This window comes from Diospyros lotus, chromosome 6 (assembly GCF_014633365.1).
Source record: "Diospyros lotus cultivar Yz01 chromosome 6, ASM1463336v1, whole genome shotgun sequence".
Classification (NCBI taxonomy): domain Eukaryota; kingdom Viridiplantae; phylum Streptophyta; class Magnoliopsida; order Ericales; family Ebenaceae; genus Diospyros; species Diospyros lotus.
The window spans coordinates 1,610,266-1,627,542 of record NC_068343.1 but is presented as its reverse complement, the minus strand read 5'-3'; the positions used below and the strand labels follow the sequence as shown (position 1 = coordinate 1,627,542).

Here is a 17,277-nt window from a genome sequence, read left to right as displayed (position 1 = left end):
CCGGTATGTGCTTTTATTATGCTATACTATTGTGTTGTAGCGTCTCATGGCTTGTGTGTACCTGAGGGTTTATTTTGGGAATAGTTTATTGGATTTGTACAGCCTTCAGCCTTTATTTTTTTATGCTTTTTGAGTCTCTCAACTCACTTTGCTTTCCATCATTCCAGGTAGTGGCAGCGTGGGCCATGGCAAGGGAGTCATCTTTTAGCGGCAGAGTCGGTACGGTGTACAGGCAGTCCCGTCAATCCTTGTCAAGTCTGATGTCTGAGTAGGATTTACTCTATTATTTTGTACTGTGTCAGCTCTTTCATCGATTCTCGTGTATGTCGGCACAAGAGTCTGCGTTTAGCTTCGCTTCTGCTGTTCTTATTTTTGTGTATGGATGCCAGCAAGGTTGTTAAAATCGGGATTTTAAGTAGGATCGATAAAGGGTCCATAAAATCGTATCGTAAAATCGTAAGATTTTAGAGATAATTAAAAATACCCTTTAATTTTTATAAATATATGTTTATAATAACACAATTTTGTAGAAAATGAATTAATATCATTTAATAACCTAATTATTCCTTATTATAATTCAAAAGATGATATTTCCAAAATATAGCTCAAAAACTAGCAGGTTGGTATAGGCAATTTAAAGGCAAAATATAGGTAATTTAGAGGTAAAATATAGCTTAAAATTCTTTAGAGGATACTTCTAACGTCTTCCATTAGATTTAGATTGTAATTTTTTCTTGATTTAACATTTATTAAATAAAGTAATATCCCGATTTGGAGTTGGGTGGTCCATTAATTAATTACTTGTTTGTCTTGATTTACTTATGCAATCAATGTTAAATCAAGTAAAAATTATAATTTAAATCAAGTAAATTGGAACTTATGCAATTAATGTTAGATGCTATGTGACATTGGAACTTATGCAATCAATGTTAAATCAAGTTCCAATTTAGAGGCAAAATATAACAATTCATTGCATAAGTTCCAATGTCAGATGCTATGTGACATTGAGACATTGGAAGCATTCTCTAAATTACAACTTAAATCAATGGAGGTCTTTGAATCGTAAAATCGTTTGGGAATCTCTGAAACGTAAAATCGTAAAATCGTACATGTAAAATCGAGATTTTATAGGATTTTATCCCAAATTGGATTTTACATGGGATTTGAATCGTTTGGAGGTCTTCGAATCGTAAAATCGTAAAATCGTACGCATAAAATCGGGATTTTAACAACAATGGATGCCAGGGTGGTTTTTGTCTCGTGTTTCATTCTTTCTCCTTCCGTAAGTGCTCCCGTTTGGGTAGTCCGGGTGGTTGGGAATATCCGGGCGGGGTGCTTACAGATACTGTAAAAAATAAAGTTAATCCTACATCTGATATCTTTGCCTACAAATCTAGAAAAAACCCAAAATGCTCGTTGGAGATTATGGTTCTCACTCAACTTGTTAGTCTCTTTCTCTCCTATAAATATGAGACTCTTCATCTAGCAAATGTACATTCACAACTCTATATATACTATAGCTTTATTGGTTTTTTTCTTTCTACACTTCATTTAATAAACTGACTTAAGTATTGAAAGGTCCGCCCCACACCACACCCCTAACCAGTTTCTTCTCAAAGTCTACACCTAAAACACTATCTCACTGTAAACAAATTTATTGTTATATCTACACAACAACAATTATATTTTGAAAAAACACAAACTATAATTATGTGGTTTATATTTGTGATTGTGTGGAGTTATTTTGTTCGGAAATAAAGTTAATGCTGTTAATATAATTAAAATAATATAAACCATAATATTTAACGTGATCTCATATTTGAAAGTATAATAAATTATTTTATATTTTTTAAAATATACAGGTCAAATTAATCCCAAATCTAAAAATATAATATATTTGGTCTTTCTTAAAATAAAGTGAGCAAATAGTCTCAAATCTAAAATACAATAGTTTATTTGGTAATTTGCCTTAAAAATAATAAAATCTAGTTATGGAGACTACCACAATACTTGGAATTAGAATTTGTAAAGAAAAAGGAAAAGAGTAAATAGTGAGATTCGGTTATTAAAGTAATAATAATATTAAGATTGTTCATTTGCAATAAAAAATTATGAAGCTAAGTGTTATGAAAATATAAATTCTATAAAAAAAATAAAGAAATTAATACATATAAATACAATAATAAGCCCACTCATCTATCATTAGCAAAATAAGGAGTTTACTTTTTTTAAATGGTTTATTTCCTATGACACGAACGCATGAATAGGTGTTTTTGGAGTCAAGAATGTGTGGAATTTCAGCTGGTGCACTTGGTTCAAATTGTGGTTTGAAATCGTCTTTCTATTATTTAGCTTCTCAATTGTTGTAAAGATTAGCTTTGGTTAACATTTAGTGTTTTTCTTCGAATGTATTCAATAGTGTTTTATAGAGTCTAAATTTCTTGATTTTCGATAATTGAAATTCTAACGTCCGAATCTTGTATGTGTTAGTTTTTCTAGGTTGTTGTGTTATGTTCAGAATATACTCTAGCATTGTTCGTGTATAGTTATGTTTTCCTATTTTATATATTTTCAATTACAAGAAAAAAAAATTAAAATAAGAATAGATAGTCTTATACAAATAGGAAAATAAAAATTATTAAAAATTATAATATAAAAATTATAAAAAATAATTATTAAATTTAAAAATAAATACAAATTTCATAACGCATTCAAAAAAACAAAATTTAAAAAAAAATTAAAATTTTTGAATTAGAAAAAATTTCGTCCCAAACCTCTTCGTCATAGAAATTTGAAAATACATTTTGATATTTTTTTAATATTACAAAAAGATCTTGAATTTTTTTTAAAATTATAAAAATAGCTCATAAATATTTTTTTTATATTTTTAGACATTTTGATATAATTTTCGTTTTAAAAGTATTAAAACGAGACCCCAAGACGTTTTGATATAATAAATATCATATTTATTACGCGTAGTCATTAACTCAACTCAAAAGGGAACATTTATCCAAACTCAAAACAAAGGGTGAAGGCCAGGCCAGGCCATATATTCCGCCCTGTTTTTAGCGAATAATGCTGATGACACTGAGCTGGCAGCACGCCACATGAGGCAGCACGCACCCAATGGTCATGCCGCCCAGCATTACTCTTTGTTAGCAGCAGGAAGTGACAGTACCTTTTGAATATATATATATATATATAATATAAGTGAAGAAGATAAGGTTTCTAAAGGGGCTAGGAGACAAATTTTGGTCCCCATTATCCTTTCCTTGCCGTATTGAACCACATCTAGTTAAGTGTGACACTTTCATTTAAAATTAAAACAATTAGTGATATGTAGACCAAATTCTCATAAAATTTTCAAATTATCTATCCATACTCTATACTATATTATTATATACACTGTACCCCATTGCTAATTTCTCAAATATTTTTTGTCGCCATGCTAAAATTACAATTTATGTTTTTTTTAATTTTATTAAAAAAATTATAATTGTGAAATCAGTGATTTTGAAAGAATAAAAAAATTCTTTTTATCTAAAGAGTAGAGTGGTCCAAAATCCTTGCATCAAATCATAATCCACAGCCATCCAATGGCAATGCCTTTGTATATATAATATTTATATTTTTATTCATGTATTTTTATATTTGACTATTTAATTTTTTTATTATTATAATTTTATCCATATATCTGTACTTTCTAATCAGTTTAACTGATGTGTAATTTAACTTTTTTTCGCATGATAATATAAATTTTTTGTTATTTCGATTACACTCTTAAAGTAACATTTGTTAAAATGAGTAATGTAATGTTTTATTAAAATAAGATTTGAATGATTTTCGGATCAAAATATAGAATGGTTAAAATAAGACTAAGAAACATTTTAAGATTTTTATCAAACTATTTGTTAAATTTTTTGGAATGCATTGAAAAATATATTCGTTATTTTTTTTTATCTATAATGTCCAATGTGTGCTTATCTCAAGGGAAAAAAATAAGTATATTTGAAAAATGACAAATAACAAGTTAACGTGATTTATTTTTCAAAGATTACCAAATAATTTTAACAAACACATTAAAAAGGTTAAAAGTTTAAAATATTTTTTTATATTTTATATTTTCTAGTTTATATATTGATTAATAAGCATTACCTAAATAAGTTAACAAATATTATTTAAATATGTATTTATGTAATTTTTAATAATATATTATATATTAAAATTAATATAATAATATATTAATAGACAAGTGATTCGGGAATATCGTTTTCAATAAATTAAAATTCAATTTAAAAAACGCATGGTTTGTGTTTGGGCTTAGATTCTCTGTGCGTGGAGTCCACGCTTTCTGTCTCCTCCGCTCAATTTTCCCACAAAAATGGATTCTGTATGGAGAATGGGGTTTAAGATTTTTAAAATTAAAACAAAAATTGAAAAATAATATATTTATCATTACTTAATCATTTCTTTCTTTAATTACAATAAATAAGTCTATGGTGGCGGACGAAACCTAAACCTAAACCTTAACCTTTGTATATAATTAAGGAAGCAAGGAAGGATACATACATACATGAAGTTCGTGGACGTTCACGAACGAAGAGGGAGTTGGTGATGGCCCGTTCTCGGAACTCGAAGCCGATAAAATCTACGCTCCACTGATTTATTTCTTATTATTATTAAAACAAAACCGTAAATGTATGATTTCTCTCTCTCTCTCTGCCTTTTTTTTTTTAATTATTATTAATTTCGTAGTCAGCTGTTTGGATTTGTATTTCGCTTTCTGTTGGGTTCCAGAAATTCAGGTGGCTTCTGCGCTTTCATAGGGTTTGTGCTAAATTTAGGGTTTCCGGATTCTCTTTTTCCGTTTAATATCTCCTCGTTGTTGTTGTTGTTGTTGCTGCTGCTGCTGCTGCTTGGCACCGGTTTGTATTGATTTTTCGGTGTATTGTTGTTGTTCGTAGCTGGAGGGAAGGAAGGGGAAAGTTAACCCATTCGTTTCTGGTTTGAAAGCGAGGTTGCGGTCTAATCAGATGTCGCCAAATATGATTCGGGACTCGGATGGATCGCCACGAATCGTGCTGTCCGAGCCTACCGGATCAACTGCCGAGGTTCGTCCCCGTTTCGTTGATCTTTCATGAAGATGTTGTGTGATCGTAAACTTGGTGTGGTTTCTGTTTGTTGCATGAAATATTTGTTTATGCGAAATTGGCATTTATGCCGGATGCAACAACAGTCACAATCACAGGCCTTGTGCCATTCAAATTTTCAACTCGGTCACTGGTGCCTTGTGCAAAGTCAAAACATGCAACTGTAATAGGGATTTAAAACAGTGGTCGAGTTCCAGACATGTGATAGATTATTAGATTTTGCATATTTATTTAAATTTTTGTGTCATTTCAAGTAGTTTTTGTCGGACATTAAATTTGGTCAGCATTCTCCACGATCATATTGCTTGCTTGAGATTATTGACAATCATGTCTGATTCAGGAGTTTGATTTCCCATCCTTACCTGTTTGATACATCAAAGGCATAATTTCTTTCTAGGAATAAAATCAAATTAACCGGTTTGATTATGTACCCGCTAATCCAATTAGATTGGTTCCAGGTGCTTTTATATGGTGGGCAGGTTGTTTCCTGGAAGAATGAACGAAGAGAAGAATTACTTTTTATGAGCAGCAAGGTGAAGTTATTGATGTTTCCGAACACTTAATATGCCCTATATGTTCAGAAATACTGTTGTAAGCGTATTACTCTGACCAACTTGACTCATATTAGTGTACTTTAGCCCTGTCATAAGCTTTGAGTAAAATGTAACTTGTGTATAGAACACAAGGGATTATTTCTAACCATACTTTTGTATGGTAACTTAGGCCTTTCAATTGAGGATTGGTTTTCATGAATGTTGTCGTGAAGATTCATGCTGAAGTGATTAACATAATATCATGTGATTACTTATTATGATATTGTGTCTAATAACGTTGTTAAAAATGTTGATAAAATATTTTATGCAACCTATGGAACAGTTATTTATGGTGGAAAGAGAAGAAAAAGAAAATGACAGGAAATCAAAATGGAGGAGGCTGAACTTATTAATTTTTGGATTGGGTTAGGAAATGAGAAGAAAATTAATGCATAGTCAAGAAAAATTATATATATTTTTTGGCTTGATTAACTGAAAGAATATGTATGTTTGAAGTTATTTCATGATTCCCATTTATTCTCCTTTCCCTTGACAAATGCAGATGCTAGTTGTAGGCGTAACTTAAACAATTTTGCATATGGACTTAAGGTGTTCTGTCCTAGCGAACTTGTTTATGGGAGCATACATAATTGTCCTTGTTGGCTTAGTGAATGTGCCCTCTTTATTTATATATAGGCACTTTTCTGCAGGCTGTAAGGAAGCCGCCTAAAGCCATCAGAGGAGGTATGCCCGTCTGTTTCCCGCAGGTTGGTTCAAACCAATTTAGTAAAAGTAACATTTAATTATGGTCCTCAAGGAATTGTTCTCTGCTAACTTTTATATTTCTGTTTTCAGTTTGCAAACTGCGGTTCCCTCGAGCAACATGGGTTTGCAAGGAACAAATTATGGTCACTGGATGATTGTCCTGAACCATTGCCCCCAGCCAACAATCCCTCAACTGTAGATCTTGTTCTAAAATCTACTGAAGAGGATCTAAAGACTTGGCCACACAGGTTTTTCATAAATGCTATATTTTTTTTTTTCCAGCCTAAAACAAAATGGTAAATTATTTCTTCTTTTCCAATTCTACAAGTTTATTTCCAGTTGCTTGCTACAGATTTGAGTTGCGGCTCCGTATTTCTCTTAGTGCGGGGAAGCTCACATTAATCCCTCGAGTGAGAAATACAGATAGCAAGGCCTTCTCATTTATGTTTGCACTCCGTAATTACTTCTCTGTATCAGATATCAGGTTTGCCTAGCAAATTCAGTAGTTATTATTGTATTTTTGATATGTAAGGAATAAAGAAAATACAATGGTTATTGCTTTATTTGCAATTTGACAATGAAGACAAATGTAGGGCCCGCCCCTCACCCTCCCCCAAACTAAGAAAGTAAACAGCAAAAACACACTTTTTTATTTGCCCTAAATCTTTCATGCTATTGTGTATACCCTTCCTGATAATGGATTATATGGTTAGGTTTGTCATTTATATCCAAGTCTCGAAGACATTTCATTCCTATTCTTTCCAGATTAGGTTGCATGATGCAGTTTGATTTGCAGTGAAGTACGTGTTGAGGGCTTGGAGACACTTGACTACTTCGATAATTTGTTGCGCAAAGAGAGGTACACAGAGCAGGCAGATGCAATTTCCTTTGATGGTGAGGTACTACTGTTTCTCTCAAAAGAAAGGTTTTATTTTTCACAGTAAGAGAATGTGAATCAAGCCAGGACCATAAGGTTGCTTATGAAGTTATGAGCCACCATAATAAGTTAATAACAATTTCAAATCTCTGTATCTGTATTTGTATTGGTATGATAATGTGGTTTGTAACTGTAATTTTGTAGATTTTGATAATCAGAGATTAGGCTAAAAATGTTTCTTCCCCCTCTTTTTAGATTGATAGAGTATATTTGAGCACGCCAACCAAGATTGCCATAATTGATCATGAGAAGAAGAGAACTTTTGAGATGCGTAAGGAAGGCATGCTGGATGCAGGTTTGTGTTTATTTTCTTAAAACAATAGGATGCAGAACAATAAACGGACAAGAACAAATTCAAGAATGAATCACTCAACCGGAGACCATCAAATCAACATCAAAAGCTGATCTCAGACACGCCCAAAAAGGTGTTATATAGGTGACTAATCCGATACAGTAGTCAGGACTCTAATGTAACGTATAATAAAGTGATATATATAGAAAAGAAATAACTCGGAGATAAGCAAAAAGAAATAAATAAATAATGCTAATTTCTGTATTTATGCCTAGAGTAATATTCCCAAAAATATTTGTTGATATTCCCTCCATCATTCTCTTTGAGAGGAAGAAACAAGGAGGGTTCTTCCTCCTCTGTATGACTTGTACTAGACATAATGGGACCATAGTTACCAGGTTTGCACCTCCCCCTGCGAAACACATTCCGGTTTGTGCACACTGGAATGCAGTGTGCTTGCATCTTGGGTTGGCTCAGATCTTGGATGTCTTTCTCCCAATGAGGTATCAGCTTGCAACGTGCTTCTCAGCAATGCAACTGTCAACCAGAAAGGAGATTCTCAATGATGCTACTTTCAGCCTGCGAGGAGCTTCCAGTTTCACCTCCACTCTGCCACCGCTGATGCTATATTTCTCTCTAAAGCCCTAATTGAGGTCGATCTCTAATGTGGCCACCAATACTCTCTCTCTTTAAAACATGAACTAAAGTCGATTGCTAATTTGGTGGCAGAAAGAGGATCAAGTGAGAGTGGGTTTCCTTTTTGCTGAGAGAATGTGCTTCCAATTGGGCTTTCAAGGGCAGGTGAGTTCAACAGAAAAATATATATTTTTCCTATGATTTCAATGAGAATATATGCAACTATTGTAGTTTCAAAAAATATTAATTCAATACAATTTAAATTTCAAATATAAAATGAATAACCATTTTTAAATTTGATAACTTTTGTATGAACTGTGAGAACATATATTTTAAATATATATTTTCTATGATTTAGATGGGAATATATATTACTTTTGTTTAAACTATGACTATGAATTATGAATTTTAAATATATAACTTTTGTATCGATTATCAAGACTTTGTTTATGAATCTCAGTCTTGTTGCATGTGCACCAAAATGTACCATAACCTGAAGTGAAGAACTGTAGAAGCCTACCATGGTACCACATTTCACAAGCCAGGTTACTATAAGTGGCATATTCTTCTTTGAGTAATTTAGATGAATCACCTGCCTTTGGTTACTCAGATAGAATGATGGAGGGGATAGAAGCAAATATTTTGGGAAATATTACTGTAGGTTTAAATATAGGGATTAACATTATTTATTTTTTTCTTTTTGTTTCTCTCTTAGTATGATTAGTCACCTATATAAACTCTTTTTGAGTGTATTTAAGATCAGCTTTTGATAATTTCCTGCTGAGTGATCCATTCTTTGATAATCTCCAGTTTATGGTGAAATGATCTTGACTTCTTGGTTTCTGTCACTGAAGTTGTGTGGAACCCTTGGGACAAGAAGGCCAAAACTCTTCCTGATTTGGGCAATGAAGATTACAAAACTATGTTGTGTGTGGATTCTGCTGCTATTGAAAGTCCAATTGTTTTAAAACCTTTTGAAGAGTGGAAGGGCCGTCAAGAAATCTGTACTGTATCCTCAAGTTATTGCAGTGGGCAGTTGGATATGCGGAAGGTTCTTGGTTTTCGTTGACTTCATCTGCAGAGTTTAACTTAATCAAGGTTTGCCTGTAACTTAAACAAGTTCTATTCATATACAACATACATGCAGTGGCTTCTATGTGTGCTAGGATGGTTGTGATGTTTAACATTCCAAAATTGAAGAGATTGAATTCCCAAAAGAAGCTCCTTGTAATATAAAATAGCATTTGCTGCACTTAAACTTCCAGGGAGACCATCCTCATCTTGCTTTTTGTAATTGTGAGGAAGCCCTGCTGATGCTAGATTTCACTTGTTCAATGATAGCATTCTCATCCTGTCTCCTTGTAATTGTGAGGAATTAGTTGTTTCGAGTCATTTATATTATTCAAGCCTGATTTCTATAGCATGCTATTCAGTTCAGGGAAAATGTATGCATGGATGGACACACATGTTGCATGTTTGAGCGTTGCATGTATGTATTCCACACAACATACAGCAGTGATAGACATAGAAAAATGTTGTGGCGGATGGATATCTCATGCTTGCATTTGTAACAGAAACCCCGTCCCATTATCGTTGCTATATTGGTCAGATATTCAGTCACAACAAAGTAGACAGAGATGTAGATGTCCCTTATTTCTTACGAACCTTGAAGCTGCTTAGACTCTCTTTTCAGAAGCGAGAAAGCAAAGATTTCCCACATTTCTCTTCTGCATGTCAAAAGGATCTTCTCCCAGATACAAGTAGATATTGGCCCTGCAGGAGGACTTCACTTTCAACCTTGCTCACTACATCTCCCATCACTGCATTTGCAGAAAATAATTTTTTTGATAAAGTTTCCTTTTACTTGATTTGGATATATAGCACATAAAGTTATAGGAGTTTGCCTCTATATCCTCACCTTCTGTTTGGACAGTGTATCCTGGAAGCCCGAACATCTCAATTACTGAACCAGGTGTCAGTTTCGTGTCATATGATGCTTCTCCCATGATCAAGAATTGAGCTGTAAGTATTCTACTATTTTGGCTAAATAGAAATATTTGATCGTGGTAATTTGATAGGGAAAACTAACTTAATTGTGAGCTCGTCATTCTTTCCACCAGTGTTTTGATGGCTGCTCCTAGACCTTCATTGAAGTTCTTTCTCACCATGCTCATAATGAGCCCAGAAAACACAATCACCAATCGCACCAACATTCCTGCATTATTGCCAATTACCAGTTGGTACGTTTCCTTGGTAGGTTTTGTTGGTGCTTGCCCAATTTTTGTCCTCGGAAGATCTTTCAGTTTCTCACTATCTGCATATATCCCGGCAATTGCAGAATGATATAGGGTAATTGACCTGGCATTTGAAGCATGTAGTGATACTTGGCTATTAGTTGTCCTCTCCTGATCAGCTCTTAAGATCTTGATTGAATTCTAGAAGAGGAAAGACATTAAATTTATGGATCAACTTTTAAGATCTTGATTGAGTTCTGTGTTTGTTAATCAAATTCCTTGTCACTGACATCTTCTAATTATTTTAATTTATTCAGTACATAGTTACCAGAAATGCGGTATGCTTTGGTTCGTGGTACGGGTTCAGGTACGTGGTATGTCACCTAGCTAGATATGTGGTACGTAGAGGGTAGGCTTAGTTGGTGCGCTATTTTGGGACGTGGTACGTTTAGAAATTTTACTCAATTCGTTTTTTATATTATTAAATTTATATATTCAATCAATTTAAATATTTAGTGGTTAATAATGAACGTATTTAGTAGTTTGTCTACCACTATCTCATGGTTGTTGGAGTTATTGACCTCTCATCTTCAACTCTTAATTTTTTATTTGGAGCAAAAATTTGATTATTTGGCTGCCCATAAATTGGAAACATCTCCTTGTAAGGGCCCATTGCCCAGGCCTAGCCGCCCACCCCCTCCTTTTCTGCAAAGCTTCGCCCCTGCCCTTCTCCCTCGCTCGCTTTCACTGATTCACTTGCTACCTTGCATCTCTTGCTCCATCACTTTGTTGGAATACCAACGAATTTTTCTGAAATTCTATTGAACTACTCAATTCCGGTTGAAAATTTACACAACTTGAGAAGGAAAAGAAAGAAAACACCCAGGGCATTCGAGAGGCCCCAACTCTCCAGAAATCTTCTACAAAATTTTACACCTCTCTCTCACTATCTTTCTCTTATTTATACCTCATTCTACTTAGCATAACTGCCTTTGGCAGCACATGCTAGTTTGTTACACACGAACCATCGATTTCTCTTTACTACCCTCCACCTCGTCTTGTTATTACGCAAGTCCCATCCACTTTACCCTCATGTCCCTGCCCCCTGGGTCGCCTCTGGTAGGTCCAATGGACGGGGGCCTATCATTATCTCCCCCCTCACTTTCACCTTGTCCTCAAGGTGGAAATGTGGAAACTATTGCTGAATGAAATCAAACAGTTCCCATGTTGCTTCTAAAGGGGGCAGTCCCTTCCATTGAATTAAAACATCCTTGCCTTGTAGATTATTTCATGTTCCAGATTGAACCCCCAAAACTGCCTAGAGCTCTACCAATAGCTCTAAATCTGCACTCAGATAGCTGGGAACTTCCACACAAGCCCTCAACGGCCCCTCTTGCCTCATGTAATTGGGACACGTGGAAGACGGGGTGGATGTTGCAATAGGAGGGCAGTGTCAATTTGTAAGCAACTGGTCCTACCTCATTCTCAACTTCAAAAGGACCATAAAATTTAGGAGCTAATTTCTCATTGGAGCGACTAGCCAGCGATTTCCGATGATATGGCTTCAATTTCAAGTAGACAAAGTCCCACACCTTGAATTTTACCTCTCTTCTCTTCCTGTTAACTCCTATCTTCATTACTCGATTGAGCCCTCAGTAATTGTGTCTTCAAGTCATCCAAAATTTTATCCCATTCAACCAATTGTCGTTCCACCATTAACACAAGCGTGGTGCCTCTTTCAAATCTCACTAAGGCTAGAGGTTCTCTATCATACACCACCTAAAACGAGGTCTTCCTTGCAGCTGTATGGTAGGACGTGTTATATCATAGTTCAGCCCAAGGCAGCCACATGGACCATGATTTCGGTTGAGAGGAAGCAAAACAACGCAAGTATGTTTCCAAAGTCTGATTCAATACCTCTGTTTGCCTATCGATTTGTGGGTGATAGGCGATGCTTCGATTTAATTTCATACCTTGGAGGCAGAACAATTCCTTCCAAAATATGCTCATGAAAATTTTGTTCTTATCCGATACAATGGACCTTGGGAGGCCATGTAACCTTATGATTTTCTTAATAAAATTTTCAGCCACTTCCCCTGCAGTAAATGGATGTTTCAGCCCGATAAAGTTCTCATATTTACTTAGTCAGTCTACTACAACCAATATTAAATCCATTTTGCTCGACCTTGGTAACCCTTCAATAAAATCCATAGCAATATATTTCCAAACTTGATTAAGGATAGGAAGATGCTGCAGTAATCCTCCAGGTGTCAAAGCTGAATATTTGTTCTATTGGGAAGTAGGATCAGTTTGCACATCCTTAATAATTTGATGCACCATGTCATCTGCTTCTACTTCTCAGGCCAATTGATCCAATTGGACCTCTTTGGATACTGTCAAAGCCATTAAGGTTGTTGTATGGTTGATGCGTGATAACTCATCGGTTGCCTTATTCTCCAATCCCGGTCTTTAATGTATCTCAAATTGAAATCCCATTAGTTTTACCATCCATCTCTGATACTCAAGGTTCACCAACTGCTATTCCATCAAGTATTTGAGGTTTTTTTTATCAGTCCAAACCTCAAATTTCCTCCCTAAAAGATAATGTTTCCATTTTTGCACTGCAAAGACTATGGCCATCAATTCTCACTCATAAACTGATTTCGTCTTTCATAACTGGTTGAAAGCCTGATTGAAATAAGCAATTGGTCGGCAATCCTGCATTAAAACAGCCTCTATGCCTTCCCCCGAGGCATTCGCCTCAACCACAAAAGGTTTTTCAAAATCTGGCAAGATTAGAACGAGCAGGAAAATCATCTTTCCCTTAAGCTGTTGGAAGCCTTGCTCGACTGCCCTATCCCAATAAAAATTATTCTTCCTTAATCGTCTAATTAGGGGTCTTGCCATCTTGCCGTAGTCTTTCACGAAGCGTTGATAATATCTCATGAGCCCCAAGAAACCTCTCAATTCCTTCATTGTTGCAGGAGTAGGCCAATCTACCATTGCTTGCACTTTAGCGTCATCAACTGACACACCTTGTTTGGAAATGATGTGACCTAAATATTCAACCTCCGATTGCCCGAACAAGCACTTTTTTCTGTTAGCAAGAAGCTGATTTTCTGCCAACACTTTTAAAACACAACGTAAGTACTTTACGTGTTGCTTTAAACTCCTATTATAAACCAATATATCATAAAAAAAAAAAAAAAACCAATATAAATCGCCTTAAATACTCCTTGAAAATATCATTTATTAGCGATTGAAAAGTTGTAGGTGCGTTTGTCAACTCGAACGACATAACTAAGAACTCATAGTGGCCCTCATGTGTCCAGAAAGCTGCCTTGAGAACATCCTTCAACCTTGACTTTAATATGATGATAACCAAATTTTAGGACCAGCTTGGAGAAAACCATAGTCCCATGGAGCTCTTCAAGCAACTCCTCAATCACCGGTATAGGGAATTTGTCGGGAATGGTTACCTTGTTCAAGGCCCTGAAATCAACACAAAATTGCCATCCTTTATCATTCTTCTTAACCAACAACATCGGGCTAGAAAATGAACTGCAACTTGGCTGAACAATCCCAGCCCCCAACATCTCACCCACTAGTTTTTCAATCTCATTTTTTTGAATGTAAGGGTAACGGTAGGGCCTCACATGTACTGGTGCAGTTCTTGAAATTAAGTTAATAGCATGGTCTTTTTTTCTGCATAGTGGCAACCCCTCAGGATTAGAAAATACCCCTTCAAACTCTTCCAGCACCCCTTGTAACATTCTAGGGATTTTCCACTGTTTTTCTTCAAATTCTGTTGTAATGGTCCCCAATTCCAGCAATATCCGCTCCCCACTTCCTTTTAAGAGCTTTCATCATGGCCTTCAAGGACACCATGGTTTTACTTAAGCTTGGGTCTCCCTGCAGTGTTATCGCCATACCCCCCACTTGAAACTTCATTGTTAAAGCTTTTCAATCCACATTCATTTTCCCCACTGCGGCTAACCACTTTATCCCTAAGATCACATTCGAGCTACCCAACTCTAAAGGCAAAAAAATCCTCCACAATTTATAGGTTTTGTAGATGCAGCTTCACCCATTTGCAAATCCCGGCCCCTTGCACTGCTATTCTCGTTCCCATAATCACTTCATACCCGGCAATTTCTGTTCTTGGCAACCCCAACTGCTACACCAGCTCAGCTACTATAAAATTATGTGTCGTCCTTCCATCAATAAGCATTATGACTGGTTGACCTTCAATATCCCTTTTCAGCTTCATTGTTTGTGACGTTGTCAATCCAACAATTGAATTCATTGAGAGTTCAATGACCTCGCTCCCTTACCCCATTTCTTCTTCCCTCCCTTCCCTTGTTTCCGCCTCAACTCCTTCGTCTTTCGTCTCTTCATCATAAATCATCATAACTTGCAGCTCCCTGTTCATAACTTGCAGCTCCCACTTCTTCAAACTCCTTCGTCCGAATTGTCCCCCTCAAAGGTCTACATCTCCAGTTGTCGACCTCTCCCTTCCTGTCGCCATCCTATGCCCACGCCACCCTCCATTCTCCGGTTCATGTCGACTCCAAGGGTCATGTCAAAATTTTGGTTAAATTTTGTTGGCCATTCGCCCCCATGTGTCTTAGCCTTCCTCTCTTGTTCTTGTTCATCCCACCTTGTTCACATGATGGCGAACTCTTCGAGCATCTCTGCTACTTTCTGGTCTATGGTTTGAATCTCTCCCCTCATCGTGTCAACCTTCTCCATCAAATCCCCCACTCTCTCGCTTAAGTTTTACCATGGTGATTGACAATTGCTTTGATACTAAAATGTTGGAATACCAACGAATTTTTCTAAAATTCTATTGAACTACTCAATTTCGATTGAAAATTTACACAGCTCAAGAAGGAAAAGAAAGAAAACACCCAAGGCGTTCGAGAGGCCCCAACTCTCCAGAAACCTTCTACAAAATTTCACACCTCTCTCACTCTTTTTCTCTTCTTTATATCCCATCCTACTCAGCATAACTGCCTCTGGTAGCACATGCTGGTTTGTTACACACAAACCAGCTATTTCCCCTTACTACCTTCCACCCTGGCTTGCTATTACGCAAGTCTCACCCACTTTACCCCCTTGCCCCATGGGCCGTCTTTGGTAGGTCCAATGGACCGAGGACCTATCACACTCCCTCTGTTGCCCTCGCCCTCGCTCTCGCCTCTCGCTGCTCCGTCACTCACTGCCTCTCTCTCCTCTAGCTATTCTGATTCGTTGATTGTAGCATCCCAGTACGCACACTGCTACGAAATAGTTAAAAAATGCACCCTGAATTGGGATGCACGCACCAATTCGTGGTTCTTAAGGGAGGAGAATGAACCAAATAACTATGTGGTGTACTAACTACGTTCACATTGAAAGCCATCAACCTCTCTTTATCGCATAGCCACATTAACACACTACTGCTTGTGACTAAACTTAGTTACTATTTGAAATTCTATATTCATAGATCAAAGGCATATTTGGAGTAAGTAAACTGAGATTCTGACAGAATGATACTGAATCCATACATTTTGATGCCGATGCCAAGCATGCTCCGTTTCCTCAAATCAACATCAGCAGCCAACTGCTTCCCATCATCCAACTTAACTGGGAAGGAGATCCCAGTCTTAGGTTCAGTCTCAACAGGCACTTCCTCTTTCTTTACATCATCCCCGGGCACATGAACTAACTTGTCTTCTTGAACTGTCTCACTCTTTGGCTCCTCAGTAACTTTCACTCCTTTGGTATTGTTCATCTCCCCTTTGCCTGTCTCACCATCAGCTATCTTTGGTTCAGTGCCATTCACTGTCTCCTTGTTAGGTGGCTGTGGCTTCAAAGCAACACCTGTTTTAGGCTCAATCTCAAGTCATCTCAGCCTTGGCAATGACTTCCTCCACTGTGGCAGCCATTCTGTAAGGAAAACAAAAATGAGATACTGGTAATTGATTTTTTAGCTTGGCTTTGTTGTTGGCCTTTTTATAGGTAGAAGCAAGTGACTGAAGATAGGGTGTGTAATTGTGATATATAATATTATGTCTCGATCATATCCATCATAGTATTTACAATAGCCATAGATTCAAAATATAATATAGAATTAGACTGTGACATTATATCAACATGAATAACTAAGGGTGTAAATTTGATCGAGACGATCCATATCATACAGTAATTGAATTGACTAAATTGTTCAAGTCAAATAGATTGAATTTGTATAAAAAAATTAACTAAATCAACTGAATAGATTTCAAATTGAACTAACCAGAAAATTTTAAAAAAAAATCAAATTGACTGAAAAAATAGAAAAAGGGAAAAACCGGAAAAATTGAAAAAAAATTAAAAAACTGAAAGAATAAAGTGCAAAAATAAGTTGTTTTTGATATTTCGGTTGATTTTTTTTTTTTTTTTTAATATCAAAACTGAACTGATGATTCAATTATTTTAATTTAACCAAAATGTTGCCCATCCCTATGAATAAGTAATATTTCAATTACATAGATTTTTTTTGCTCGACGGGCAACTCTAAATAGCTTATAATAGATTTGGTCACTGATATAAGTTATTATTAATTCAGGATAGAATTGTTATGAATTATAATTTGTGAAAATTGTTCATCAAATTTATTTGTGGTTCTATTATTAATATTGTTAGATGTCATAAAATAAGCCAATTTTGATTTTGTTAACTAATTTTACAAAAAACTTGAAGTTTT

General features: G+C 35.7%; 2 protein-coding genes across 8 annotated transcripts; one reads left to right on the top strand and one right to left on the bottom strand.

Moving 5' to 3' along the window:
- The first annotated feature begins 4,530 nt into the window (after window positions 1-4,530).
- LOC127804121 (putative glucose-6-phosphate 1-epimerase) lies at window positions 4,531-10,825 on the top strand. 7 transcript variants are annotated; one of them, XR_008023653.1, is made up of 12 exons: window positions 4,531-4,698; window positions 4,965-5,111; window positions 5,609-5,683; window positions 6,394-6,450; window positions 6,539-6,696; window positions 6,801-6,932; window positions 7,245-7,347; window positions 7,581-7,680; window positions 9,168-9,411; window positions 10,247-10,335; window positions 10,434-10,566; window positions 10,652-10,825. XR_008023653.1 is itself a non-coding variant. In XM_052340865.1 (10 exons), the coding sequence occupies exons 2-9, from the start codon at window positions 5,034-5,036 to the stop codon at window positions 9,380-9,382; spliced, it is 918 nt and encodes a 305-aa protein (XP_052196825.1). In that variant the 5' UTR covers window positions 4,531-4,698; window positions 4,965-5,033; the 3' UTR covers window positions 9,383-9,411; window positions 10,247-10,527. The 7 variants fall into 7 exon arrangements, 4 of the variants coding, with proteins under 4 accessions (XP_052196825.1, XP_052196824.1, XP_052196827.1 ...); XR_008023654.1 differs by having other exon boundaries at window positions 10,434-10,553; window positions 10,652-10,824; XR_008023652.1 differs by lacking the exon at window positions 10,652-10,825 and having other exon boundaries at window positions 10,434-10,582.
- Window positions 9,869-16,477, bottom strand: LOC127804122 (chalcone isomerase-like protein 1). Its single transcript, XM_052340868.1, is given in 7 exon segments — window positions 9,869-10,046; window positions 10,049-10,091; window positions 10,093-10,133; window positions 10,232-10,333; window positions 10,403-10,641; window positions 16,088-16,434; window positions 16,436-16,477. Coding segments are annotated over 7 exon segments (858 nt in total). The 3' UTR covers window positions 9,869-10,002.
- Window positions 16,478-17,277: the final 800 nt, after the last annotated feature.

Coding starts and splice junctions, on each gene's coding strand:
- LOC127804121 (XM_052340865.1), top strand. CDS start 5,034: ATGTCGCCAAATATGATTCGGGACTCGGATGGATCGCCACGAATCGTG. Junction 6,697..6,800: donor CTAAAGACTTGGCCACACAG/GTTTTTCATAAA, acceptor TGCTTGCTACAG/ATTTGAGTTGCGGCTCCGTA. Junction 6,933..7,244: donor TTCTCTGTATCAGATATCAG/GTTTGCCTAGCA, acceptor TTTGATTTGCAG/TGAAGTACGTGTTGAGGGCT.